The sequence below is a fragment of the Phyllostomus hastatus genome, unplaced genomic scaffold, assembly GCF_019186645.2.
Source record: "Phyllostomus hastatus isolate PE091 unplaced genomic scaffold, TTU_PhHast_1.1 phas_scaffold_501, whole genome shotgun sequence".
NCBI classification, from domain to species: Eukaryota; Metazoa; Chordata; class Mammalia; order Chiroptera; family Phyllostomidae; genus Phyllostomus; species Phyllostomus hastatus.
Window position 1 is genome coordinate 72,261,313 of NW_025334033.1, and position 27,402 is coordinate 72,288,714.

Below are 27,402 nucleotides of genomic sequence, written 5' to 3' on the forward strand. Positions count from 1 at the left end.
AGGCAGCTGTCCCCACCCCACTGGTGCCCAGATGTGCCCTGTGGGGGTTGGTCCCCAGTCCCCTGTTTCAGTTCAGCACCTGCTCGCCCGGCACAGTGGGTGCCCCGGGGGGCTGGCAGGACTGTCAGGCTTCTCCAGGAGGAAGGCCCAGGCAGGGGCCTCAACCTGTCACAGAGGGACCCCCACTGTGTGCCCCAGCCCCTCGCCAGTGGGAGGCCAGGGCTGCCACGTGCTGGTCGCAACTGCCCCCACAGCTGTGGATGGGGAGCAGGCGGGGCATGCGCCTCCTTTGGTAGGGTCCCCTGCCCCCACCCCTTGAGGGTAGCTGGGAGGGGCTGGAGCTGAGCCCCCACCTGGAGTCCAGACCGGGAGGCGGTGCCGCCACCCTGCAGGCGCCTGTGCTCCCGGCTCTGCACGCGCTGTGGAACTGGTTCCCCGCCCCCGCCCCCCCCCCCCCCCGCCCCCGCCCCCCGGTCTGGTTCCGCGTCTGACCGCGGCCGCGGTTTGGGTGCTTGAGGAAGTGCCTGCTGGTCGGCTCGCTAGAGCGCGGGGGAGTTCCTGAGCGCCATGGCGGGCTCGGTCCGGGCTTGGGGCCGCCGGCCGCCCTCGTCCACCTCGGGGAGCGGCCACAGGCTCTGACTCGGTCCCCTCGTCCCGCAGCAACAGAACTTCAAGCAGAAGGTCGTGGCGCTGCTGCGCAGGTTCAAGGTGTCCGACGAGGTGAGTGAGCCGCGCGCCTCTCTGCCCCCCCCCCACCGTGTGCTCCCGCTGCTGTGTCTGCCATGGCCAGCGGAGGCCCCCGAGAGCGCCTGCTGTGCCTCCTGAGCTCGGGCTCGATGGCCACACCCAGGGGAGGCCTCACGCCGACCTCTCCGGGGGGCTGTGGCCACCGTCTGTTTTGTGTGTTTTTATGACGTTTTTGGAGCAGTTTTAGGTTCACCCCAAAATCAGGCAGAAAGTACAGAGTCCACGCGCCCCGCCCCGACCCCTCACAGCCTCCCCACTGTTGACATACCAGGTGGCTTTTAATAGGTTCTCCTGTTTGACTTTTCCGTAGTCTCCAAACTTTCTATAAGTTTGCATAACTTTTTTTTAAGACTTTATTTTTAGAGAGGGGGAAAGGAGGAAGAAAGAGATGGAGAGAAACATCAATGTGTGGTTGCCTCTTGTGCGCCCCCTACCGGGGACCTGGCCCACAACCCAGGCACGTGCCCTGACTGGGAATCGAACCAATGACCCTTTGGTTCACAGGCTGACACTCAGCCCACTGAGCTACACCAGCCAGGGCTGTATAAGTTTTGTAACCAGAAGGAAAATACTTTTTGAAAAAACGTGGTCAGAGGAAAATTTGTTCCAAGTTTAGAACTTACCCAGAGAGGTGGGGCTTGAGCCTCTGAGCCCGTGGTGTCCCGGTGCGGCTGTGGTGCCTGTCAGAGCAGCCCACGGCAAGCTGAGCCGCCCCGGCCGCGGCCCTCAGCACCACCCCTCGCACCGCTCCGGTCCCAGCTGGCTGCCCCTCTCCGAAGTCGGCTGGCTCTCCTAGCACGTACGAGGGAGTGCTGGTGGCCCGGGATGGGTGGGCCCAGCAGCCTTCCGGAGAACGGTGGAGCAGGGCTGGCGCCCTCTGGCCTCGCGTCAGACCTGGAGGCTGTGGCCGTGGGGCAGTGCGCTCGGCCTGGAAATAGGCTCAGTTCGGGGCAGTTGGCGTCCACCTGAGGCTGGGACCGTCCGTGGGGAAGACAGCTTCTCCAGCGAATGCGGATGGAGCACTGGGGCGTCTGCACACAGAAGGGAGTCAGCCCCTGCCCCACCCCCTGCCCCACCCCTGCACAAAGAGGGTCAAAGACCTGAACGTGGGAGCTAAAGCTGCGAAACTGCAAACACCGTCAAAACACGAAACCATCCGTGGGAGCGTTTCTGCGAGTCCCATGTCCGTGGCTGGCGTCCCGGACTCGTGGAGAACATGGGCAGCCCCGAGAGCTCGGTGGGGCCTGGCGAGATGTCCTCCCCAAACGCCCACGAGGGGCCAGCAGGCCCACGCACGGAGCTGGGTGTCTCTGGTTATCGGGGGAACGCAGGCCAGGGCCACCGTGACACCAGGTGGCCACAGAGTGACGCGGAGCGGGGACGATGGGGACGCAGCCCGGCGGTGCCTCAGGAAGTCCAGTGCGCTGCCACGGTGCTGCCCACGGGGGCGGGGACAGGCGCGAGGGTGGCCACTCGGCCGGGCAGCGCCAGACGCCCCGGGGCCCGTCTACTGGGACGGCCGAACCCGGGGCCTTGGTTCCGTGGCACACGGCCTAGCGGCCACAGGGGCCACAGTTGGCAGGACGCGGTGTCAGGCGGTGTGCTGTGTGGCCCCTGGGAAAGGCCCCGCACACGGGGACAGGGCGGAGGGCGCTGGGGGGGGCAGGGCTCCCTGAGGGAGCCTGCTGCGTCCCAGCCACGGGGGCAGCTGCACAGCAACGTGCCCGTCCCGGCCTCGCCCCCCTGCCGGGCGTCCACGTGCCGAGACACGCCCCCCTCTGCGGGCGTCCTGGGGGTCTCCCCGACGGTGGGGACGGCCGGGCTGGCGGAGCTGCGGGCGGTTGTGTGTGGTTCCGTGCCCTCGTCCCTTCCGTCCTGCAGACGCCCCGCCCGGACACGGGGCGGCCCTCACGTGTCTGCCCTCGCCCCAGGTCCTGGACTCGGAGCAGGACCCCGCGGAGCATGTCCCCGAGGTGGAGGAGGACCTGGACCTGTACGACACGCTGGACGTGGAGAACCCCAGTGACAGCGGCCCTGACATGGAGGATGACGACAGCGTCCTCAGCACCCCCAAGCCCAAGCTCAGGTGGGCGGCGGCCACGGCACTCGGGTGCGGGCGTGGGGTGGGGGTGGAGGGACGTGGGGATCCCTGCAGGTGTCCCAGGAGAAGGGTGGTGGTGGAGCCAGGCTGCACTCTGGAAAGCTCCTGGGACCCGTGGGTGTCTTTCCCGAAGGAGGCTGTGTGTGGGGATGAGGAGGCCGGCCGTGCGGGCTGGGGGTGCTCCCGTGGTGCCGACCGGCCCGGGCGGGGCCCGGCGCAGGTGTGGGGGGAGGTGCGGCCCCCTCAGGGCGCCGACCTGTCTGCCACACGCAGTGGCGTCACTCTCACGGTTCCACGTCCCCACGTCCCCTCGTGGCTTTGTCACCAGACGCTTCAAGTCCCACCCGTGACTATAGTTTGGACTGTCTTCCGAGTCCCGTGGCACCTGTGTGCCCGCTCCTCCTCCACGGTCTCTCCCTGCTGGCGGGGCTGTGGGCTGTGGGCTGTGGCCGCCGGCCTTCCGGGTCACAGTCCGTCCCGGGCGGTGCGGGAGCCGAGCGGCTGTGGGCCACCCACGTCCTCCCTCCCGCCGCCGTCCCGGGGTGGGGGGGGGCATCTGACGGCGCTGCTCTGCCCTGAGAGCCCCACCGGGAGCACAGGCCTTGCCCTCGGTGGCGGGTGGGCCTGGACACTGACCCCCCGCCCCCGCCCCCATGCCCAGGCCGTACTTCGAAGGCCTGTCGCACTCCAGCTCGCAGACGGAGGTCGGCAGTGTCCACAGCGCCCGGAGCCAGCGGGAGCCTCCGAGTCCGGTGAGCGGGCGCCTCCCCGGGGGCCACCCGGCAAGGGGAGGCCCGCCCCGACCCCCGCCCCAGTCCCCCGGGGCCACCCACGGGCGATGCCGGACAGACCCAAAGCCGACGTGCCCCCAGCCCTGCCGTGTGGCCCAGGCCCCCTGCCTGGCGCCCCCTGAGTGCCGGGGGTGGCCCTGAGCCCACGTCCATGGAACCCCCGGCCGGCCTCCTGGGCCGCCTCTGAGCCAGCCCCGCCTGGCAAGGAGCCCGGCACCCAGGCTGACGCCGTCTCCCCCCGCCCCAGGCTGACGTGCCGGAGAGGACGCGGGCCCTGGGCGGCCGGCTGCCGAGCGACAGCGCCCCCGAGCCGGTGGCCCACGTAAGCAGCCCGGGCCGTGCCCTCTCACCCCGTCCACGCCCAGACCCACTCAACGCGCTGCCCTCGGGGGTCTGACCAGGAGGCGGGGCTGGACACACGGGCCCTTGCTCACACCACCAGGGCCCGTGGGCAGAGCCACCTGGAGGGCCCCCCCTTCACTCGGTGGACATTAGGTGTGCCCCGCTTTGCCGCTGGGCACAGGCCCAAGGATGCAGACTGGTCACTGCTGCCCTCAGGCTCCCAAGGGGGGTCCTGGGCCACGGGGCAGGTGCGAGGGGCTTTGGTGCTGGCCTCCCGGGGCGCCCTGAGCAGGAGCCTGGGGGTGGGAGGCCCGGCCTGCCCACGAGCAGGGAGCCGCTGGCCGGGAGGAGGCCTGAACAGGCCCCAAGGCCCAGAGGGCCCTCCCATGTCGCGAGCGTGTCCCCAACAGCGCCCCCTCCCGGCAGAGCACCCCAGCCCCGGTGGAACCACCGGCACAGCCCGAGGACAGCCCAGAGGCGGAGATCTCCACCCTGGACGTGTTCACCGAGAAGCTGCCGCCCAGCGGGCGCATCACCAAGACCGAGTCTCTCGTCATCCCCTCCACCAGGTGACAGGCCGCCCTGGGGAGGCCGATGCTGGGCAGTGCCACGTGGGAGGGACCCTTCTGTGGGGCGCAGGCACCTGCCACAGTCAGGCCCGGCTGCTGATGGAATCACTCGAGCAACACGCTGAATTCTGGGTGCGCCCAGAGGCGCACACCGGCCGTGACCCCTCCTTTGTCACCAGCTGCCGCAGGCGTGGCGAGGCTGCGGGGGCTGCGGTCCCGAGGGCCCCATTGGCCAGGGCCTCTGCAGCCGGTGCCCATGCTGCTGGCTCTGCTGCCGGGGTGGGGGTGCGGGAGGACTGCGCCCCACTGTCCCCGTGGTGGGGCCCCTGGGGAGCTGGGCTGTGGGCGCGTGGGCAGCCTGTGCTGGCCCCGCAGGTCCGAGGGGAAGCAGGCCGGCCGCCGGGGCCGGAGCACGTCGCTAAAGGAGCGGCAGCCGGCGCGGCCGCAGAACGAGCGGGCCAACAGCCTGGACAACGAGCGCTGCCCGGATTCGAGGAGCCAGCTGCAGGTGCGCCCCGCAGCGCCCCCCGGTGGCCGCCCGCTGTCTGCGCCCGCCCGCCCCGCACTGTTGGGGCCCCGTGGCCTCTGCCCAGAGCCGAGTGCCGCCCTCGTTGGGCGCCCTCGGGTCCCGGGCGGGGGCGTGGCGCCCTCCCGCCTGCTGAGGCCGGCCTGTGCCCGCAGATCCCCAGGAAGACGGTGTACGACCAGCTCAACCACATCCTGGTCTCCGACGAGCAGCTGCCGGAGAACATCATCCTCGTCAACACCTCCGACTGGCAGGGGCAGGTGGGCCGGCGTCCCCCTGGAGGGGGGTGGGCTGGGGCTGGGGCGGCCCGAGACCCACCGCCGCCTCGCCCCCAGTTCCTGTCGGACGTCCTGCAGCGGCACACGCTGCCCGTGGTGTGCACCTGCTCCGCGGCCGACGTGCAGGCGGCCTTCAGCACCATCGTCTCGCGGATACAGCGATAGTGAGTCCGGACAGCGGCCCTCGCCCGGCCCGGCCTGCGGGGAAATGGCCGTGGGGGCGCTGTGGGGGGCCTGGTGGTCAGCGGCTGCGGCGGGGTCGCGCGTGGTTGGGATGGGGCCCGTGAGCACAGCCCCTGAGCCGCTGTTCTCTCCTGCCCGCGGCCCAGCTGCAACTGCAACTCCCAGCCGCCGACGCCCGTGAAGATCGCGGTGGCAGGGGCGCAGCACTACCTCAGCGCCGTGCTGCGGCTCTTCGTGGAGCAGCTGTCCCACAAGACGCCCGACTGGCTGGGCTACATGCGCTTCCTGGTCATCCCGCTGGGTGAGCACGCCTCTGTCCTCGGGCCCCGCGGGGCCAGGGCGGGTGTCCACCGTCCGGGCGCAGTGCAGGGCACGCTGCCGCCCCCGAGCGACCCTGTGGCAGCGCCCTGCTCCTGTGCGGGTAGCACTGTCCGCTCTGCAAACAGCCGAGTGTGTCAGTCGCTGGGCCGCGCCGAGGCCTGGGGGCCACCCTCCAGGGCGGCCCGGCAAAGCCGCGAGGGCGCAGCGCTGGGGCGGGCCTCACGCCCTGACCTGTGCCACCCACAGGCTCCCACCCGGTGGCCCGGTACCTGGGCTCCGTGGACCACCGCTACCACAACTTCTTCCAGGACCTGGCCTGGCGGGACCTGTTCAACAAGCTGGAGGCCCAGAGCGCCGGTGAGGCTGGGGCGCCCGCACCTCCACTGCCCGTTAGCAGCAGCAGAGTCTGTCGTCTCCCCAGACAGACCCCCGTGCCCCTGCCCCCCCGCTGAGGCCCTGGCCACACCCGAGCACCTGGGGGTGGGGGGTCTGCTGACAGGGTCCCAGCTGGGACACGTCCCTCTGCCACCATGAGCCCCGAGGTTGGTGACCAAGGCCGGGACCCCGGGGGAATCTCCTCGGGACTTGGACTTGGGGAGGCCTGGCTGCCCTCCCCTGGGACCTTGTGGGGGTGGCGGCCGCCACCGGGCTCCGGGTGCTGGGCGGCCCGGGACCCGGGCGTGGACCAGCACCGCACTTCACGGCCCCACGCGCCGCCTCGTGCAGTGCAGGACACGCTGGACATCGTGTCGAGGGTCACGCAGTACATCGCGGGGGCCAACTGTGCCCACCAGCTGCCCATTGCGGAGGCCATGCTCACCTACAAGCAGAAGAGGTACCTGGGGGGCCCCGGCCTGGGCGGTGAGGGCAGGCAACAGGGCCCCCAGCCCCACTACATGGGCCCAGGTGGTGCAAAAGGGGCTGTGAGTGATGGCCCCCAGGGACAAACGCGGTGGGCTGGGGCGGGGGGCGGACCAGAGCAGGACCCTCCGCTGCCCCCGCAGGAGAGCCAGGACGGGCTGGCTGTGCTCCCCTTCCCACGCGTGTCGGGATTGCCCGTGACGAGAGCTGAAAGGGCCGCTGTCGTGGTGCCCAGCCCCGGCACTGGCCAGCTCTTGAATCTGGCACCTGCTCCTCCAGCCAGGGCCTCTCGGGCCAGGAGACCAGTCCTCACCCTGCCCCGGGCGGGACGTGGTCGGCAGCAGGCGCCGGGAGCCTGGCCTGGTGCGGCGGCCAGACCTGGTCTGCAGTGGTGGGGACCTTCTGGGCCGGGCCCGGGGTGTGGCAGGTCCTTGGGGGAGGAGCACTAGGTGGGCGTCCCGACGGCCAGGCAGACACAGCAGAGTGCCCCTGGGCTGGTCCAGGGGCCGTGACCCGCGACCCGCTGCTCTGCTGGCCGAGCCGGGGCCCCCTAGCATGCAATAACAAGTCTGTTTTCTCTCCCGGCGGCTTTCTGAAAAGGAGAAAGAACTTCCACTTTGACTTTGCCCTCAGGTACCGCGGTCTCGGGGTCTGTGCCCCGTCTGTCCCGGCTGGTCTTTAGGGCTGTTTAGCAGCGTCGGCGGGTGGGGGTGCGTCTTCGGGGCCCGAGGAGCAGACCGGACCCTGCGGCAGCGGCCCTACCTGCTGGCGGCCACCCGCCCTGCAGCCCGCCGTCGCCCGGGCCCCCTCTGTCCGAGTCCAGAGGTGGGGTTTAAGCAGTGGCCATGGCCTGCCCCTCCGTGAGAAGCGTGTCTCTGAAGCCGTGTCAGGCGGGGGCCAGAGCTCGAGCCGCTGCCCGCAGTGCCTGCAGCCCGGAGGGCGGGGTGAGGCCGCCTCTCCCTGCGAGGACGCTATGGCGGGCGAAGGCGGGGCCAGTGCCCCCCAGACAGGCTTTTCCCGGCGGGGTCTTGTGGCCGGACCGCTGGGAACCCCCACTCCGGGCCAGGGCTCCTCGCTCGCAGGGGCCCCCACCCCGAGAGCCGGTCTGCTGAGAGCCAGGCCTGGGGCGCTGCAGGGCAGCCATTCTCTCGCCCCTCTGGGCGCGCTGCACCCCAGGGTCCGGGGCCGTCTGCTCCCCGGGAAGGCCCCAGGGCAGGGCCGCAGCCCATTGCCGTCCTGCTAAACAAGCTGGGGGGCTCGAGAAAGACCAGCTGCGGTGGCCTGCTGACCCCCGAGCCGTTCGTGGCGTGGCGGCTGCTCCCCGTTGGCCGTGGTGTGAGGACCCCACAGCACACCCCGCTGCCTGGGCCCAGCTTCTTGCCTCCCCGCCCCCACCCCGAGCTGGCTGGTCTGAGCAGAAAGCCGGGGCCTCAGGAGACCCTGGCTCTCCCCCGGTGCTGTCACCTGGCCTCCTCTTGCAGGGATGACGCCAGTACCGGGGTGGGGGGGGCCTGGAGGCTCCAGATGCCCTGGATGAGCCCTCGAAGGCCTGCATGTCGGTCCCACCCCCGCCCCTGAGTCCAGGGCCCGGAGTCAGCATGTCAGCCTTTGCCTACTGGGGAAGACAGCACCCTTCTGTCCACCCGGGAGACCCAGGAGAGGGGGGCAGTGGGCACAGCCCCCCTGGCCACTTGCCAGTCAGAGCCCCCAGGAACACTTGCCAGAGGGTCCTGTGCGACCACCTGTTCCTGGCCAACGGTCAGACGCACCTGCCCTGTGCGGCCCACCACTCCCGGGTGAGGGGGTGCTGGGCGCCCTGTCCTGGCTCGGCTCTGGCGCCCTGTTCCCTGACGTGAAGGTGAAGCTTGTCTGAATCCAGGGGTGCCGCCACCCCAAGGACGCATGCGGTCCCCTCTGTGTCCGGAGTCGGGTGGATGCCACGTGTCCCAGTGGCCAGCCAGTGTCACCCGTCACGCTGGCCTGTGTTGAGGGCTGGGTGTCCAGTGCATGGCCCGGGCGCAGCTTGGCTTGGAAGTCTTGGCAGCAACCCTGTGCGGTGGCGTTTCCCGGCTCTTGGCCCCTCCGGGCCCTCGTCTGCCTCCCTGTGTGCCGCTCCCGGGGGGTGGGAAGCGGGGACATGGGCTCGCTGCAGGTGGGGGGGCCCTGTCGGCTGGAGCCTGCTGGGCCCTTGGCCACCTTGCATGCGGCGGCGAGCCTGGGCGCCCGCCTCAGGCAGCTTTCCTGTCCAGCGCGGAGGACGCGATGTCTTCTCCCCCCGCTGGACTCCCCTCGGACAGCAGGGCTGGGCTGGGGACTCAGTCTTCCTCCAAGGGGCGGGGCAAACTGGCGGGGGCTTTCACCCCACCGTGTGTGCCGGGTGTTCCATGGAGGTGTCCTGGTGGCGCTGGGTAGAGGCCGAGGGTCCCGTGTGCAGGTGATGTCCGGAGGGGGCGCTGCCGTCCACCCACATGGGTGTCGGGGCACAGAGCAGCCCCGCCTGCGCCCTGGGCTGCCCTGGGCCCTGGCCCCCCAGTCCAGCTCGGGGCACACTTGGTGGGCAGCTGCGGTGGGGGCGTGGCTCCGCCCCACTCCGGGAGTGGGCGTCAGAGAGGGAACTCCGCCCCGTACCCACGGGCACATCTCGGGCCGGCGGGGGCACCGTGGCCACTCCCCTGCCCGAGATTCTCTCTGACATCAAGCTCTGAGCTTCGGGGAAGGGGGACGGAGGACTGGCGCTGGGACAGTGTGACCCAGAGACCCGGTCACAGAGGGTCACCGGGTCTCCCGGACGGAGGGACGCCCCCAGCCATGGCCCCGGGGTGGAGAGCCGTCGCCGCTCCTGAGGCTGCAGGTGACCTCCCAGAGGCCGGGAGGGAGATGCCCTCCAGCCGCCTGTGGGGCCTGGAGCCCGACTCCTGGGGGCCCCGCAGACCACAGCACAGGCCAGGAGGAGGCTCTGCCGGAGGTTCTGCAGAGCCAGGTGCAGACAGACCCCACCGCCCGCCACCTGCCCGTGGCTCGGGGCAGCCGCACGGCCGAGGGCCTGGGCCTCTGTGGGCCACTCCAGGGTGGCGTCCGTGGAAGAGCACGGGCAGATGCCCGGGCAGCCCTTCCCACCACAGCCTCGACTCTGGTGGGCGCTGCCGGCCCCCAGACTCCCTGGGAGAAAACCTCTGCCCTTGGCTTTGGGGCGGCCGCTCCAGCCACCAGAGGCCCTGGCTGCTCCCTGGGGGCCCTGGGACGGGGGCAGCAGGCCTGCCTGTCGGGCAGGCTGGGCTGGCCGCCCTCTGCCCCAGGGGGTCCCGCCGGGTTGGGAGCAGGCTCCTCGGGCCCGTGCCCCCGACTTGGAGCCGTGCCTGCGCCCCCTCCGGGCGGGCATGGGGGTCCCTGAACTGAGCTGGTGGTGACTGTCCTCTCGCTTGCAGCCCCGACGAGGAGTCTTCGCAGAAGTTCATTCCCTTCGTGGGGGTGAGTAGGGGCGGGGGCGGGGGTGGCCGTGCCCGGAGCCTCCCTGAGCTCGGCCGCCTCTGCCTGCCCTGGGGTCCAGCGGCTCCAGTCTGACTTGGCGTCAAGTTGACACGTTTCAGAACCTTCTGCACCAGTTAGCTGAGGTCTTGCTTTTTAATGCCTCCCATCCTGAAGGTCCCTGCCCTCTTCCCATGTTCAGCGAGGGGCGAGGCACAGGCCCCTCTCAGCGCTGTCCTGTGTGCGGTGGGTCCAGCTCGGCCCTGTGGCAGGCACCCTGGCCACAGGGCCCAGCACGGGTCCCCAGGGTGTGGGCTACGGCCTGGCAGCCGGCAGGTCCCCCTCTCTCCGTGAGGGGACGAAGGGCTGCCCGTTTTCACAGCCCGCCGCCCACCGTGCGGCCCCCAGCTGAGCAGGGCCTCAGAGCCGTGGGCAGCGTGGCCAGTGGGCCCAGTCCCGGGGGAGTCGGTCCAGAGCAGCCTGTCCCGCGGAACCCGCTGTGGGAGGTGGCAGCCACGGCTGCCCAGGCGGGGGGAGGGCCACGGTGTGGCCGAGCTTCGGCTTGTCACTGCGGTTCACTCCGACCTCACGTGGCCCTGCCCTGTCCACACAGGCGTTGCAGCACCTGGTGCAGGCCCGCGGCCCCTGTCCTGGAGCTGGGCCGGCCTCTCCAACCAGGTCCCCGGGTGGCGGAGGGCTGGCAGAGGGCAGGGCTGCATCGGCTCGGCTGCGGGCTCGGGCAGCCTTCCCACCAGAGGCCTCACGGGTCCCGAGCACTGGACACAGCTTGGGTCCAGCCCAGGGGCCTCCGGCAGCTGCAGACCCTGGGAGTGCAGGGCTACCGTGCAGCCTGTGGCCCCTCACGGAGCCTTCCGGGCACAGCCTTGTGAGGGGGGTTCCTTTTGCCCCCGCACCACGCCGACCACCAGCCAGTGGCCGCCCTGAGATTAGCTCTGCCCGCGGACAGGAGGGGCTGGGACTCGCCCTTCCCCAGTGGCTCCTGTGGGGGGGCCTGGGGCCCCGGGCTGCTGGGCCGCTGCCAGCCCGTGCCTGTTGCTCTGCAGGTGGTGAAGGTCGGAATCGTGGAGCCGTCTTCAGCCACGTCAGGTAAGCCTGTCGCCCCAGCGCCGCCCGCTGCCGGGCTCGGGGCCAGAGCCGTGTCCCGGGGCCCACCCCTGCCCGCCACAGCCTCCCCTCACCTGGGACGCCCCCTCCCGCCTGACCCAGCCTACGGATGCCCCGGGCGCTGCGGGGGCTCAGAGCTGTGCCCCTGCCCCTTCCCCAAGGAGACTCAGATGACGCGGCCCCCTCTGGCTCCGGCGTGCTTTCGTCCACCCCGCCGTCCATGTCTCCAGCCGCCAAGGAAGCCTCACCCACCCCTCCCTCCTCCCCATCCGTGAGCGGGGGCCTGTCCTCCCCCAGGTAAGCACAGGCAGCCGCACCCCCATGCCCCGGACCGGCCGCCCACCCACCTCCTCCCAGCACAGCGGGGCCCGGGTCGGAGGGAGAGCCCTGGTGACCACCGGCCGCCCCGGTGTCAGGAAGCCGAGGGGCTGGCGGGGGTGGGCTCAGAGCAGTCAGAGCTGTGAGGACGGGGGCAGCCCACGTGGCGGGGTGTGGGCTCCAGGCCCGCGCTCGCTCAGGAGGTACGCAGCGTCACTGGGGGCAGAAACCACAGAGTCCGGAGAGCGGGGGGGTGCTCTGTCCACAGACAGGGCTCCGGGAACCACGGGGCCAGGTAGAAGGTGTCGGGGACAGCGCGGGGGTCAGCAGCCCCTTGCTGTTCCCGGGTCTCGTGAGCAGAGCTCAGCGGGCGAGACTTGGGTGGGGTCTGGAGTGGTCCTCGCAGCTGCGGGGGACGCCCAGTCCAGGCCGTGGGGGGGACACCCAGGCTCTGCGGGGGCTGTGCCTGGGGTGAGGCAGGTTGACCTTGGCCCTCCAGACCCCAGGGGCAGCTTGGGACAGCCTGGCTTGCAGACCCCGCCAGGGCAGCACAGGTGACTGCCCCGTCCCGGGAGACCGGGACGGCCCCACGGCGGGCTCGGACGACGCCTTCCTGCCGGCGCCCGCCCCCGGGAGGTCCTGTCCCCCCGCCGAGTGCGCGCAGCGAGCCCCCTCTGCTTCCCCAGCCAGGGCGTCGGTGCCGAGCTGATGGGGCTGCAGGTGGACTACTGGACGGCGGCCCCGCCCGCAGACAGGAAGCGAGACGCGGAGAAGAAGGACCTGCCCGCCGCCAAAAACACGCTCAAGTGCACCTTCCGGTCCCTGCAGGTCAGCAGGCTGCCCAGCGGCGGCGAGGCTGCAGCCACGCCCACCATGTCCATGACGGTGGTCACCAAGGAGAAGAACAAGAAGGGTGAGTGGGGGCTGCCGGTGGGGGGCCCAGCGGGGCAGGCGGGCGTCCCAGGTGGGCCCAGGGTGCGGGCCCCCCCAGCCCTGAAGGAGCAGTAGGGCAGCACGGCCCCTTCTCTTCCCAGTGATGTTTCTGCCCAAGAAAACCAAGGACAAGGACGTGGAGTCCAAAAGCCAGTGCATCGAGGGCATCAGCCGCCTCATCTGCACCGCCAAGCACCAGCAGAACAGGCTGCGCGGTGAGCACGGCCGCCAGCCCCGCGCCAGGGCCCGGCGGCGCTGTCTGGGGAGCACGCAGGCGGGCCACGGCAAAGCCGGGAGCCTTCTAAACCCCACTCGGGAAGTGCGCGCCGCAGGAGCGGGCTTTGAACACACATCTGTGAGGCTCCTTGCAAAGCTCCAGCCGTGGGTCTCAGACTTGAAGGTGACCCCCACCAGGGCCCGGGACTGGAGCTCGGGTCCGGGGACCTTGCAGGAGGAGAACCCCTGCCTTCCTGCCTCGGTTTTCTGGTCGAAGTGGAGGGTGTCTTCCACCTGTTTTGCAGACCCCCCTGAGCCCAGGGGGTGAGGGTCAGCAGCCACCATCGTCAGGGAGAGGTCATGGTCAGAGCCACAGTGGGTGGCTCTGAGGGCAGACAGCAGACAGGCCTAGCCAGCAGGTCCTTGTCCCCTGGGGGCCTGGGAGTCCCCGGGGGTCTCAGCTCCTCCAGCCTGTCCTGGGCTCGGGCCCAGGGAGGGGTCGGTGCGCCCCCCGGCCAGCGGGCAGGGGCTCACACAGCCTTGTCCCCGCAGTCCTCATCGACGGCGTGGAGTGGAACGACGTGAAGTTCTTCCAGCTGGCGGCCCAGTGGTCCTCCCACGTCAAGCACTTCCCCATCTGCATCTTCGGACACTCCAAGTCCACCTTCTAGCCCCGCCTGCCACCCCCTGTGGCCGAGGCCCAGAGGGCGCCGCCGCTTTTCTGCTAACACTGCAGTCTGCTGCGGAGAGAGGCCTCGGAAACACACGGAGGAGCCGTCCGAAGTGTGCACGTGCTCACAGCCCGGGACTAACGGAGGCCCCCACTGGGGCCCCTAACTGCTCTGCTTACTAACCAGAAGGCCCCGGCGGGCTGGGGGCCAGGCCGCAGTGCTGGCTGCAGTGTCGCGGTCAGTGCGCGTCGTCCGGTTCGCCTCCCCAGGAAGGACGCTCGCCTTCGAGACCTGCCCCCGGAAGCCAGGACTCTGCTTCCCTGGGGGGCCCGCTCTGCAGGGGGCCGGCTCTGCAGGCGGCCCACGTGCCCAGATCGGAGCTGGGTGCCAGCAGCCAACAGCCCGCCTCCCGCTGGGGGCGTCCTGAGCAAAACATAGAGGCCAGTCGGCCCAGCCCTGGGCCCCAGCCGCCAACCAGCCAAGTGGCCCCAGCACCGCTCACTCGTGGTTCTTAATAAACTCCAGCCTGGGGCAGTGGAGGTTTTACAGTATCAGATATTTTTAATGCTTTTAAATACATGTTACAACGTAGCTGCCAAGCAAGGTCTTGCTCTTCTGAAGCTCCAGCCTCCGAGCTGGGCAAAGCCAGCCAGTGCCTCCCACGACCCACCCCTGGGGCTGTTCTTGAGACACCCCTGTGCCTCAGTGAGCTGTCCCTGCTCCAGACTTAGCACAGTGGCCTCCCCTGCCTCAGCCCTGGCCCCACCTGCTGCCTGCAGGGTACAGGTGTCACCGAGCAGCACTGAGGTGGCCAGTGAGTGCTCAGGCGGTGGGGCCGTGGGTGCAGCTGGGGACCTCTCTAGGCCGAGCTCCTTGGAGTTAGGTTGTGGGTCTGGGTCCTCTCCTGGGCAGCAGCCCCACCCTCTGCCTTCCCACACAGCAGGAGAGGGGTATCCTGCCCTGCAGCCAGGATCCCCCCCCCAGTCCTGTGCCACCACATCCCAGGTCACCACCGCACGAGTCCCCCAGTCTCCGCCCCTCGGTGGTCGTGGCCCTGGGACCTGGGGCCTAAGGCTGAGAGGCACACAGGCCGTGCTCCGAAAACAGCCAGCTGCAGGGCCGGCTGCGGGCTGTGCCAGCCTCCAGGGACAGGCTCCGCCGACACCCTGCGGCACGGAGAGGCCCCGTCCCGGGGGGTGGAAGGTGGCCCCTCCTTCTGACCTGTGCCCTCCCTGCTAACCTCCTCCCCCAGGTGGCTGCACAGGGTGAGTGTTGGTGGCCAGTGGCTCTGGGGCTAGTTGGCAGACAGGACTCGGGCATGACCTTGGGTGCAGCCTGGGCCTCGGGAGCCTGTGGGCAGAACGCTGGGCAGAGGGCCCCCCACCACCCCCATGACGACACCTCCTTGCTAAAATTCACCTCTTCCTACTCCCCTGGACCAGGTGCCTGAGGCCAAACCCTGGCCTGAGGCCCTGCCCGGCTCTGAGAGGAACCTGGGATGAGGGTGCAGCCCCTGAGTTCACGGCCCCTCGGGCAGCCTGTGCAGCCCACCTGTGGCTGCCCAGTGAAGCAAGCAAGCACGGAGACCTTGAGCCTCCCACCCGTCCCCACCACTGGTGCTGGCCTTGGTCACTGCTCCTCACTCTGCAGAGTCACACTCAGTGGGAAAGAGGTGTAGGAGAAGTACCCTTGACTGCACTTCCTAGCTTCAGAGCTGGTTTCAGAGGAAGGTTTCAGAGCTGGATGTGGGTGGCCCCTTTCCCAAAGGGCGTCCCTGTCCCCGGCTGCGCCTTTGTGTGCATGTGAGGGCAGCACCCAGCACCTCTGCTCTGTACCCCAGGGCCATGGAGCCTGGCTGTTACTGAGTACCCCGGAGCCCACCCGCCACGCCATCCCTGGGCCCAGGAGGTCGTGCAGGTGCACAGCTGCCACAACCCGCTGGGACACCCGCTCTGCCCCCACTCGCACCTCGATGTCCACATGGGCTCAGTGGAGCCGGTCACGTGTCCCCTCCCCCCCTCACGGGGTTGTTCTGAGGACACGCGGAGAGCACTCCCCCCTCGGAGAAAGGGCACACAGAAGCCAAAGCCATCTGTGGCAGAGTGGTGGACGGAGGGATGGGCGGTGAGGAACGTGGGCCCCAGACAGCGGCCCCTCAGCAGGGGTTCCTAGCCCGTCGGGTGACCGCAGGCAGTTGGCACTCGAAAGTTAACCCAGCAGCCACCACGGGGGGCCGAAGCAGGCGCCAGGGAGGTGGGGGCCAGACCCGGCTGTCCTCTAGCCCAGCCCACACCTCTGTGTCACCCCCTGGGTCACGTGTCCTCAGGGGTCAAAGACCAGTGCCCCCGCCCCCCCAGTCAGTGTTCCGGCCACAGCCTGCGGAGAGGGCCCCTGGGGCCCGGGCCGAGGGTGCCTGTGCGGCAGCTGGCAGGATCCGAGGGGCCAAGGCCGGCCTTGCTGCGCTGCCGTCCCCCAGATGGGAAGACCGGACTGGCCTTTGGGGTCCGGCCCTTGTCCTGGAACCGAGTCATGATGACAAGACCCTGCCACTTGCCCGCAGCCTGAAGGGCCCGCAGCCTGGCCTACACCCATTTCTCGACCCCTCTGCCCTCCGCGGGCTGGGGAGGGAGGGCATGTCCGCGCGAGGGCCGCCCCTGCGGGTTTCCGCAGACCCCGCCCCGCTCCGCGAGCTTCGTGTGGTCTCGAGGTGTGTGCCTTCCCAGTTCTCCCTTTTTAACGGCAAACACGATTAATGTTAGCAGACTTCGGGGGGAGCAGATTCTTATCTGCCGCGCCTGTGACCACACAAAGGGTGTCAGGATGCTGATGCGACACTGATAAACCTGCGGGGGCTTAAGCCCAGGCCCTCCGCCGCCGCCGGCTGTGGGGCTCCTGGCCGGACGCAGCAGCCCCTTCCGTCCAGACGCCCCAAGCTCCCCCCCGGGGAACCGGCGTCGGCGCCGCGGGCCTGGCCCGCTGCAAACCGAGCCCCACCGAGCGCGCGAGGCCGGGACGCCGCAGCGCCCGAGACGACGCCCCCGGCAACGGACGAGGACGACACAAGGACCCGTGGCCGGACCCCTGGACCGCGGCGCCAGGGCGCAGGCGCACCGCGAGCCGGAAGCGGAAATGGCGGGGCGGGGCCTGCCGAAGCGGAAGGTCCGCGGGCTGGGCTCCGCCCTCTCACGCCTTCCAGAACGTCTGTGGGCCCCACCCCCTACCCTTTGACCCTCCCACCAAAGTGTGCCCAACCCCTCCCCGCCCCCGCCCCCCACTGTACCCCACCCCTCCCCCGCCCCGCACCCCACTGTACCCCACCCCTCCCCCGCCCCGCACCCCACTGTACCCCCACTTCGCCCCGCCCCTCACCCCCACTGTACCCCACTTCGCCCCCGCACCCCACTGCACCCCACTTCTCCCCCGCCCCTCACCCCACTGTACCCCACTTCGCCCCCGCACCCCACTGTACCCCATCCTTCTCCTGCTGACCATTGTAACCGCTGCCTGTTTCCCTCCCACCCGCGCTGTGCGGTCCCCTGACCCGCAGTCGGCAGGTGGGAGGCCTGGGCCTGCAGAGGGGGCGTCCCTGGGGCCGCTTGCGGGAGGCAGAGCAGGACAGGGCGCAGTGGCTGCTCCAGCCTGTGGGGCCCTTGTGGAGAAAGGTGGCAGCAGGACCTGGGGTCCCAGGTCCCCCGGGGGAGCCCACCCCGCACTGTCCGGCTAGTGGCGGAAGGTGAGCGTAGCAGAGCCTGACACTGCTTCCATCTGCCAGAGGGACGCAGGCAGCCGTGGGAGCTCAGGTGGCTCTGGGGCCCTTCCCCCCGAGCCCAGAGGTGCAGACCGGCGGGCCACCCAGGCCATGAGCAGCAGGAAGCCTTTGCTTGCAGATCCCCCTAGGGAGAAGTCGGGGCCACAGCTGCCCCAGGGGCCCAGACTGGCCTCTACCTCCCCCAGCCCCACTGACACCTGGGGCCAGCCCGGGCCCCAGAGCAGCAGCCAGCAGGCACCGGAGACTCAGGACTGGGTAAGCAGAAGGGCGCCTGGCCTCGGCCACCCCAGGGCTCCCCTGCAGGAGCCACAGGCACTGGCTCTGGTGGTGGGCTGGTCAGGTGCGCGTGGATGGACGGGGCTGAAGGCACCCAGGCACAGCGGCGCTGGGACAGGGGCCCCAGAGTACCGGCTCTCCCCCCAGGAGCCGTGCGTGGGCACTAGGCTGCATTTGTAGCCCGCCCGCCTCCCGTAACCGGGGGAGGTCTGCCTGCCTCTGCGAGTGCTGGGGAGGGGGCACGTGAGGCCAGGGAGAGGGGCCTGCCTCCTTCCTCCCCAAGCGCCCCTTCCCTGGGCCGTGCAGGTGGCGCCAAGTTCAGGGAGCCCAGCCATGGGGAGCTCTGCCCTCCCAGTGGGGGTGGGACAGCGTCCTGCCCGCCGGGTCGGCAGGCAGTCAGCAGAAGACCTTGTCTGAGAAGGTTGTTCCTGGAGGCTCTGCTTGTGACGGCCACAGACAGCAGGCACCTCTGTCCTCCCGGCAGCCGCCTGATTCCCACACAGCAGCAGCCACGAGGGTGGGTGGGGCACAGCTGCTCCAGCCTCAGGGGACGCCCCATGAGCGAAGGAAGACAGGTGCCCGGGAGTTCCGCGTGGTTCCCCATGTGTAGGGGTCAGAGCCTGGCCCAACGGATCAGGCGGTGACAAGCCAGGCGCACAGGGCACTGGCTACACAGTTGGTTCAGTGTTGGGGAGCCCACAGACCCCAGTGCTCAGACAGGTCTGCTCGTGCGTGTGCATGGTCACAGGCTGACCCAAAAGGTCCACTGCTCAAGTGCCTGTGAGGCACCCGCCAGGGTGCACGGGAACCAAACTGGCAGACCCCATGGCTGATTCCTGAGGACGGTCAACCCAGGGTGTGAATGCACCAGTGTGTCACCTGTAGGTGGCAGACGTGGGGGCTCCTACGTTCTCTCACACGTTCTCCTGCAAAGAGGGCAGGGCCTGGCAGCGCCCGGGCAGGGTGACCACTCCACGCACACCGCGTTAGCAGTCCCGAGCGGTGGGCAGGTGGCCGTGGGTCCCAGGCAGGCGGGGAGCGAGGCCAGGGCCGGGAGCAGGAAGCGGGACAGCAAGGCCCAGCGGGAGACAGCTCAGAGGAGGAGGCTCAGGGCGGAGACCCAGGGGAGCGCAGGCCCGTCCTTGCAGGCGCCCAGAGTGTGGTTGGGGGTCAGTCTCTGTCAGTCAGTCCCCCACTCTGTTGACAGCTCCGGCGTCACCCGGCCTCTCCCTCCCCCCGTCCCACCCTGGGGGCCGTCAGCTGCTCGCCGTGGTATCAAGGACGCACCAAGCTACCCTCCCTCTGGCTGTGCTGCACCGGGCCCTCCCTCCTCGTCCTCCTCAGCATGCCCGGATCCCGCAGGCCCCCCACGGCAGCCCCTTGTCAGGCATCGTCCCCCGGGGAGCCCTCCGCCTGGCCGACGGCGGAAGTCAGCCCCACTGTTCCCTTTGCCCCGTGTCTTCCCAGCCCAGGCCCCAGGGCAGCGCCTTCATCCCCGAGGCTCGCCGTGGCACTGGGCGCCCCCACGGGGAGGCATGTGCTCTCAGGGGCCAAGCTTCCAGGGGACGTCCTCCACACCGGGTCTGCAGATCTCCCGCCGCCCCCCAGAGGCCGAGCACGGTTTTGCGTCTCTGCTTCCCAGGGAGCCTGCTGAAGTGACCGCAGAGCAGAGAGGGGGCAGAAGCCCACAGGACCGAGAAAGGGCAGGAGGGCCGGCAAACGGGAGGTGGTGGCCACGTTCCAGTGGGGGTGGGGTGGGAGCACTGGCCGTGTGGTGGGGACAGCGGACACAGGTGCACCCACTCTCGGGCCCCCGGTCTCCCTCTGACTGTGGGCTGGGTGCAGGGGAGCGCAGCCCTCGGGGGAAGGGGTCAGGAGGGCCCAGCTGTGCCGGGTGAGGCAGGGCATGCTGGAGGCGCTGCCGTCCCTCCGCGCCCCGCGCCCTCTGGGAGCGGGCGTCCCTGCCGCTGAACGGGGGCGAGGGTGGTGAGCACTGCGGAGGCGGCTGCACGGCACCCTGGGAGGCCTGGGACCTGCCCGGTGGAGCAGAGGGACTGGAGTCCGTCCACGCCAGACCAGTCAGGAGGAGGGCCCAGATGACCGCGCCGAGGCCATGGCCTCCGCCGACGTGAACTCCAGAGAAGAACGGATGAGTGAGGCGTGTCTGGCGTCAGGGACACGCCGACCTGGAGGTCGGCGAACCTGCTTGAGACGAACTTGAACCTGCAGGAGCCCCCAGAGACCGGACGGCGAGCAGAGACCCCTGTTCCTGGTGAGGGCTCTGCCGGCGTTCCCAGGCCAGGGTCATGAAAGATGAGTGTCCCAGGACTTTTTTTCCGATGTGGTGAGCTGCTCGAGTGGAAAACTGAGACCTGGCTCAGGCGTAGCGGATACGAATCCCTACCTGAAGCTTCGGTTTTGAAAGCAGGAGGGTCTTGGCACGTGATACGTGAGCAGCAAAACCAAGTAGAAAATCTAGACGTTGACCCAAACGCCTGCGGACACGTGACGTGGGGTGGAGCTGGCCTCTCAGTGCGTGCGGTGGGGGGCACGTCTCCACAAATGGTGGTGGGCAACTGCGTAGCTATCCGGGAGAAGGTTGTCGCCATACTTCTGCTGAGCTTCAGGACAGTCTCCAGTTAAGCAGCGATGCCACAAAAGTACAAGGAGAAACCCAGGAGTGGGGGCGGCCTTTCTAGCCACGCCTCAAAGTCCAAAAGCCACGGAAGAGAAGATGGATACATTTAACCACGTGAACCACAGTACATCCACAGCCCGGACTGGTGTGACATGTTTCTCTCTCACGTGGATGTTTCTCCCCGTCCCTTTCTCCCTCCCCCTCTCTCTAAAATTAAATAAGATCTTTTTAAAACCCATGTCTGTAGAGGAAAAATATGCTCGAAGGGAGTCACAGCTCTTTGTTGGAGAAAGTACAGACTTTTCAGCAAATGGTGCTGGGACTCGGGACATCCACAAGCAAAAGAATGCAGCTGAACTCTTCCCTCACACTACGTAGTTAACTTAAAGTGCATCACAGACGAGAACGGAGGAGCTGGAACAGTACAGGAAACCCTAGAAGAGAACAGGAGTGAAGCTTCCTGGCGTTGGACTCGGCAGTGATTTCTTGGGTACGGCACCAACCGCACAGGCAATGAAAGGAAAAGCAGGTAAGTTGGACTTCATCAAACTTAAAATCTGTGATCATCACAGGACATTACAGCAGAGAGAAAGGTCAGTCCGTGGGATGTGTAAACATATTTGCAAGTCACACGTTTGAGAAGGGATTAATATCCAGAATATCGAGGGAATTCTAAAAACTCAACAATAGTTAAAAAATAATACAATTCAGAAATGGACAAAGGACATTTCTCCAATGGTAAATAAATGGTCAAGTACATGCCGATATACTCACCATCACCCTGGGTGGTGAGGCTCAGTGGACTGAGCGCCAGCCTGCAAACCGAAGGGTGGAAGGTTCGATTCCCCGTCAGGGCACAGGCCTGGGTTGTGGGTCAGGTCCCCAGTAGGGGGTGCACAAGAGGTGACTGCACAATGATGTTTCTTTGTCTCTTTCCCTTCTGCCTAAAAATAAGTACTCTTTAAAAAAATTAGATTGGTAAATTTCACGTCTTTATCACAACATGAAAAGGAAGTGAAAGAAGGACTGAGCCGTCGCCAGTGGGGGCAAACGACTGCTCCGCACTCCGGTCCGGGCGCTTCGCCGGCCGCGTGTTTGAGCGAGGGGGCGACCAGACCCTCCGGTGACGGCGGCACGTGAAAGCAAATCCCGGCAGGAGGGGAGTGCGAGGGCATCGTGCGCCGAAAGCAGGCAAGGGAGGGATGGAGAGGGACTGCTCGAGGCTCCGGGGGGCCCCCTGGGTGGCGGCGGGGCCCGGCCACCGGCCTGGACGCCCGGGGGCACGTGGGGCCAGCAGGCTGTGCTGGAAGCGGAGATGCACAGGAGCGCCTTCGGCGGACAGCGCAGCGCAGCCCTTCCTACCCCACCGCCGCGCGCCCGCAGGGGGACGGAGGCCGGCGCCGACACAGGGTGAGGAGCCCCTCGAACGCGCAGACCTTGCACGAAGAGGGAGCCCCGCGTGGCTGGAGGACAGCGAGAAGTGTTCTGTGTCAGGGAGGAGACTGAGATTCAGGTGTTTGGGCACGCTGCGAAAAACCACGGATGCACGAGTTGGCGAGGGCGGGGGAGCAGAGCTAGCGCCCCCTGCTGGCGGGCGCGTGCGGGCGGCGACGCGGAGAACAGCCCTGCGGCCGCATCTGCTGCGGGGAGGCCGCCGCGAGAGAGGAATGGGCCAGGCAGGAATCCCGACAGGGAGGTCTCCGGGCACTTAGGTGGGCCCGCGGTCGGACGGCACCGGGCCTTGTGGAGCTCGGAGCGGCGCGGGGGCGGCAGGGGCTGGAGGAAGCCTGGCCTGGGGCTGTCCTGTCTGTGCTCAGCTCACGGGCAAACCTGGGCAGCGGGACCTGGCGACCCTGCCTTGTGGTGTGGGGATGTGGGGAGACGCAGCAAGCGTGGCCTCGTTCGTTCTGGGTGGTGCATTCCTGGGATTGTGAATACGTTTTCCTTTGTGTTTTCCCCGAGGGGCCGTTGTCCTCAGACTTAAGCTGCACGCATGCCCAAGGCCACACGGGGACGGGAGGGGACGGGACAGCCCTCCCAGGGGCAGGCCCAGGAGTGTCCCACGTGAGGACAGGCAGGGACCTCCGGCCGAGATCTCCCCCCAGCAAGGCCGTCACTTGGAGTGGAAGGGCAGAGAGAGTGCTTCCCGGACAAGGTGAAGCTGAGGAGTTCATCACCACCAAGCCCTTGCCACATGAAACGTTCAAGGGACTTATCTGAGAAAAGGAAGATCAAAATGATGAACATTAAAATGGCAATAAATTCACAGCAATCAAAAATTTAACCTAAAAAATGAACTAAGCAACAAGCAGAGCAAGAACAGAGTCACAGATGTGGAGATCATTTGGAGGGCTATCAGCGGGGAGGGGGGAGAGGGAACATGCGGGGGAAAGGTGCAGGGACTGAGAGGCATCACTGATAGGCCCAGAGTAGACAGGGGCTGTTAGGAACAGCGTAGGGAATGGAGACGCCAACTGCATGACCCATGGACGTGAACTAAGAAGGAGATTTGTGGAAGGAATGGGGGTACCAGGCAGAGGGGGGCAAAGGAGGAGAAGTTGGGACAACTGTAATAATAAAATGTATTTTAAAAATCCAAAAAAAGTAAGCCCAGGCTGGTGTTACTCAGTGGATTGAGCACCGGCCTGTGAACCAAAGGGTCACCGGTTCGATTCCCAGTCAGGGCACCTGCCTGGGTCTCGGGGTAGGTCCCCAGTAGGGGGCGAGGGAGAGGCAACCACACACCGATGTTTCTCTCCCTCTTTCTCCCTCCCCCTCTCTCTAGAAATAAGTAATTTTGAAAAACAAAAAATAAATTAGCCACCCCCTTCCAGGAGGTGTGACCTGCCCAGAGCCACTTCTGCACACACAGGTGAGCGGGAAAGGGGAAGAGGAGCCGGGGCCCTGCGACCGCGGCGCGGAACCCTGCGGGCTCCCCAGGGCCGGTGGGGAGGGCGCCCGCACACGCCCGAGCTCCGGGGACCTGCCGGGTGCGGGGCGACGCCTGGGAGCGGCAGATCACCGCGTGCCAAGGGGGCAGGAATTTGGGGGTTTGGGAAACTCTGTGCGCTAACAAAACGGGACTGTCTCGACGGACGATGAAGAATGATGTGAACACGTCCCCGTTTATTTCCTCCGAAACAAAACCGGCGGGGCCTTAACGAGGTCGGAAGTGATGGGCGCCTCCCAGCGACCCCAGCAGGGGCGGCTCTTGCGGGTCTGGCCTCAGGGACACGGGGCGCCACCGTGACAACGAGACCCGCACGGAAGCCGGGACGGGAGATGAGCCGGAACACCTGGAACAAGCCGGCGAGGCGGCCGTCACTTGCCGCCCGTCCGCCCTCTGCCCGGAAAGCCCACGGGGGCCGGTAGAGAGAGCGCCACAGAAACAGTCACCGTCCGGCCCTTAGCCCTCCCCCCACACACCCCAGACGAGCGGCCAGAGGCGTCGTGGGAGAGACGGTCCGTGGGGTCCGTTCGCGGCAGCAGCACCGCCAGGTCCGCCCCGCCCTGCCCCGGGCGGGGAACGCTGAGGTGCCTTCGTTCCCGGGGCGGGGCTGCGGAAAGCTGGCCCCCCCAACCGCTCTGGGGCAGGAAGGGTCAATGTCTTCAACCGGCCGGACTCCCCCAACCAACCGATTCGGTACAATCCCAGTTTAAGACAGAACTCGTCGTGAGTCTAAAAAGTTTTAGCCTAGGCGTGCAAAGTGTTGCTGGCGGTGTTCTGTTCGTTGCTGCATAGCGGACATCTCCAGACTTAGACGCTTAGAACCACAACAGACACACAGGTCCCCGTTTTTGTGGGTGAGGGACCCGGGGGCCGCTTGGCCGGGCGGCTCTGGCTTGGGGTCTTCCTTCCGCGAGGTCACAGTCGGGGTGTCAGGCAGCACCATGGTTGGTCATCTGGGAGCTTGGCTGGGCTGCAGGGCCGGTCGCGTTCACGGGCTGGCATGGACCGGGCCCCACGGTGGCTGGCCCGCCCCAGAGTGGGCCGACGGCCGGCCAGTGAGGAGGAGGCTGCCCCGAGGTCCCGCCGTCAACGCCACAGCAGCCCACTCGGTGTGGGCGGAGCCCGGGGCGTGGATGTGGGGGCCCCGGCTGACGTGGGCCCTGCGGCCGGCGACCTTGCTCCAGGCCCACCGGGCCCCGGGCGGCAGAAGCGGAGGAAGGCCTCCGCCCCGGAGCTGTGGGAGCAGAGCGGAGACCCTGAACACGGTGACGGGCCCTCGCAGGCGCCACGCCGAGCCCGGCCTGGACGGCCCGGAAGCTGCCTGGGCAGCAGGCGGGTGCGCTGCTGAGTGTAAGCCACTCCCCCGGTGTCCTGTGCCCGGCACAGACATCTTTCAAGAGGAGGGGAAATAGATAAATAAAAGGCAAGTGGGAGAAAAAGATTGCCGCCAGCGGACCCTCGCCCCAGTTCTGAGAGCAGACCTCACCCCGGGAAAGTGGGCTCGGAGGGAACCCGGGGGGCGAAGAAGGAGGGGGGCGCTGACGTGGGCACGGCACCCGCCCCCGATCGGCTCCGCGGCACCAGGGAGCCCGGCGCCCGGAGTCTGCGGGCAGAGCTGTGCCCCCGGCCCTGGGGCTGGCCGGGAAGACACAGGGAGACGGCCGTCACCTTCAGACTTTGATGAGGTTGCAAGCACACCGCGATGACACCGACAGGCTAGACAGAGGACCACTTCCGCGCGAACGGGGTGGACAGTGAGGTGGAGAGGACACCCAGTGGCCCAGAAGGAAGAAGAGAGGACAGAAGGAAGGACGGACGGAGCACGGCATCCTGCCGGCCGTGGGCACAGCGCATGGGCCTGGCGTCCCGGGAGAGGCAGCCGTCCTCTGGGGACCGGGGAACGCAGCCCCGGGCACGCAGGGGGCGCGGGGGGGGGACGTGGGCGCTCTGACCAGGCAGGGGAGACGCACCACGCTGCCCGCCCCCTGCTGTGCCGCCCAGCTCCGCCGACTTCCCTGCGGCCGGACTTGGCGCGAGCCGGGGCGCTGTCCCGGCACAAAGGACAGGCGCCGACCCCGCCACGGGAAGGGCCTGCGGCATCGGGGACGACCGCCGACCATGCCTCCGGTGGAACGTGGGGCTCCCGCGTCGCGTGTCTTCATTACGGAGCTCCGGCGCTCCGCCGGCCCCTGGTCACCGCGCCCCCCTGAGGGTCTCGGGGTCCCGGGGGAGGGGCAGGCTGGTGCTGCTCCACGGCCCAGCTGGCTGGTCCCGGGGGGCGGTTCAGTGCCGCACAGGGAGGCGAGTGGCGTGCAGCCTGTGTTGGGTGGGGCTGGTGGGAGGCCCGTGTGCTCCGCGCGGACCCCGCACCCCGGGTGCCTGCCGGGCGTCCGCCAGGGCTGGTCGTCCTGCTCTCCTGGCGGGGGGGGGGTGCGGCGGCAAGGGCCCAGCTGCCAGGGCTCTCGGTGCCGAGTTGGAGGAGGGTTGGGGCTTCCACCCTGGTGGGGGGCCTTACCCAGCAGACGCGACGGCCATTTCCGGAGGCCAGGCCTGCGGCGACAGCACGTGGGCTGGTGGCGTCTCTGAGGCCGTGGGGGAGGGGGCGGGGCCAGGCCCCTCTCCGTGGCTCCCGGACGGCCGTCTCCCCAGGCCGCCTCGCGCGGCCTCCCCTCTCTGTGCATCTCTGTGTCCAGGTGTCCACTGCGTCCCTCGTCTGTCCTCCTCCCCACTTCCAGCGGTGTGCCCGCGTCGCCGAGACACGGGCCTTCAGAGCTTTTCACCCGACCCCCGACTCCCCCCACCCCCAGCCCGGGGCGGCTGTCTGGCTGGGTCTGCCTGTGCAGGTCCCTCGCGTCGGTGGGATCCGCGGATTGTGTGGGCGCCTGGCACTGTGTCCTCAAGGCCCGCCCGTGCCGTGGCAGGTGCCAGGATGTCCATCCTCCCTGAGGCTGCGTCACGTTCCCTTGTGTGGAGGAGGGACCACGTTGGGCCCCCCGCCCCCCATCATGGACACTGGCTGCTTCCTTCCCGTGGCTGCGGTGGGCGGGTCTGCGGTGCGAGTGGGTGTGCCGACGCCCCTCCCGCCCCTGCCCCCAGCCCCTCGGGTGCACACGGGGGGGGGGGGGGGACTGCAGGCCCGCAGGGCGCTCTTTTCTCCCTCTCTGAGGAATGGGGACCTCCAGCTCGTCTTAAACCCCCATTTTTAGCGCGCCACCCCCCACCACCATTGGCACTCCCCGAGAGTGGCTTGTCTTCTCCCAGGAGGGGGCAGGAACTCGGGCAGTGGTCCTGTGGGGCGTGGCCCACTTCTGGCCTTTCCCAGGTGGTGCCGTGGCCGCCGGTTCCTGCGTCCTGATGGCTTCCTCTGTGTGGTGTTCCCCCTTCATCTCCTCGTGGCCAGCCTCAGATGGGTTTGGGGGGACAGAGCTGACCTTCCGGCCTCGCCTTTCTTGGGGTGCACAACAGCCTGGCTGCCCATTCTCCCAGCCCCCAGTGCGCACCGCAGCTCCGGGCCACACTAGGGCACCGGCGGGACCACCGAGGCCCCGGCTGAGCGGGCTCGCTGCCTGCGCGCCCAGGGCACAGCCCAGCAGGGCGGGTGCTGGCGGGTGCTGCCGCGTCTGGATGCGCAGCTGCTGTCCGAGGCTGCGAGGCTCTGTCCGCCGCCGTGGGAGCTGGAGCTGGGTCCTGGGGCCCAGCATCCGCCACAGAGGGCGCAGAGAGAGGGCTGGAGGGGGCAGGGACCCCGTGTGGGGCTGGCGCGGACCGCCGTCCTGTCTCCGCAGGTGAGCGAACCCCAGGAGAGCCGGGAGCCGCGCCGCCACTGGAGCCTCAGCATCGACGAGCGGCGGCAGCGGGCCATGCGGGGCTCCACCGGGGTCTGCACCCGCCGCCCGGTGCGCGGGCAGGGCGAGGGGCGAGGGGCGAGGGGCAGTGGTCGTGGGGGGCCCTGCCCCGCCCCGCCCGCCGCCTGACCCTGCTGTCTCCCCAGGACCTCCTGCGGGTCCTGACCCAGCTGGCGGACGAGGTGGTGGACAAGGACGTGCTCGTCCCCCACCCGCAGAGGCCTGCCCTGCCCGCCTTCCCTGGCCGCGCCCTCCTGACCCTCGGCTTGCCTTTCTCCCGCAACGCGACTTCGGAGGCCCAGGCTTCCAGGTGCCCGCGCTCCTGACAGCCCCCCCCCCCCCCCCGACACCGGGCCCCGTGGGGCATGACCAGCCCCGCCCCGCCAGACTGCTGGGCTCGGGGCGCCGGCGGAGACCACACGGCCAGGCGCCTGCTTCTGCCCGGCGGCCGCTGAGATTAAATTTGTTCCCAGCCTG

General features: G+C 68.6%; 2 protein-coding genes across 4 annotated transcripts in view; both read left to right on the plus strand.

Moving 5' to 3' along the window:
* The window catches only part of PACS2 (phosphofurin acidic cluster sorting protein 2), a 32,321-nt gene extending 18,323 nt beyond the window's left edge, over positions 1-13,998 (plus strand). The window contains exons 8-24 of one of the 3 annotated variants that reach the window (XM_045822567.1): positions 661-720; positions 2,679-2,833; positions 3,510-3,600; positions 3,887-3,961; positions 4,408-4,550; positions 4,926-5,058; positions 5,232-5,336; positions 5,412-5,518; positions 5,684-5,838; positions 6,105-6,215; positions 6,585-6,693; positions 10,145-10,187; positions 11,249-11,291; positions 11,471-11,606; positions 12,314-12,540; positions 12,662-12,775; positions 13,329-13,998. In XM_045822567.1, the coding sequence (XP_045678523.1) occupies positions 661-720; positions 2,679-2,833; positions 3,510-3,600; positions 3,887-3,961; positions 4,408-4,550; positions 4,926-5,058; positions 5,232-5,336; positions 5,412-5,518; positions 5,684-5,838; positions 6,105-6,215; positions 6,585-6,693; positions 10,145-10,187; positions 11,249-11,291; positions 11,471-11,606; positions 12,314-12,540; positions 12,662-12,775; positions 13,329-13,447 (1,926 nt within the window). In that variant the 3' untranslated portion in view covers positions 13,448-13,998. Of the gene's footprint in view, positions 1-660; positions 721-2,678; positions 2,834-3,509; positions 3,601-3,886; positions 3,962-4,407; positions 4,551-4,925; positions 5,059-5,231; positions 5,337-5,411; positions 5,519-5,683; positions 5,839-6,104; positions 6,216-6,584; positions 6,694-10,144; positions 10,188-11,248; positions 11,292-11,470; positions 11,607-12,313; positions 12,541-12,661; positions 12,776-13,328 lie in introns of those variants that run through there. The other 2 variants (XM_045822569.1, XM_045822570.1) reach the window with 2 other exon arrangements.
* Positions 13,999-15,807: 1,809 nt separating this feature from the next.
* Positions 15,808-27,251, plus strand: TEX22 (testis expressed 22). The gene is made up of 4 exons (XM_045821976.1): positions 15,808-16,606; positions 17,220-17,471; positions 26,866-26,976; positions 27,072-27,251. The coding sequence occupies exons 1-4, from the start codon at positions 16,577-16,579 to the stop codon at positions 27,249-27,251; spliced, it is 573 nt and encodes a 190-aa protein (XP_045677932.1). The 5' UTR covers positions 15,808-16,576.
* The last annotated feature ends 151 nt before the right edge of the window (positions 27,252-27,402 follow it).

Excerpts from the sequence above, each read along its gene's own strand:
- TEX22 (XM_045821976.1), top strand. The coding sequence starts at position 16,577 with ATGGCGGGGCGGGGCCTGCCGAAGCGGAAG. Across the intron at positions 16,607-17,219 it reads GGGGCCTGCCGAAGCGGAAG|AGGGACGCAGGCAGCCGTGG; the intron begins GTCCGCGGGCTG and ends TCCATCTGCCAG. Across the intron at positions 17,472-26,865 it reads CACCGGAGACTCAGGACTGG|GTGAGCGAACCCCAGGAGAG; the intron begins GTAAGCAGAAGG and ends CTGTCTCCGCAG.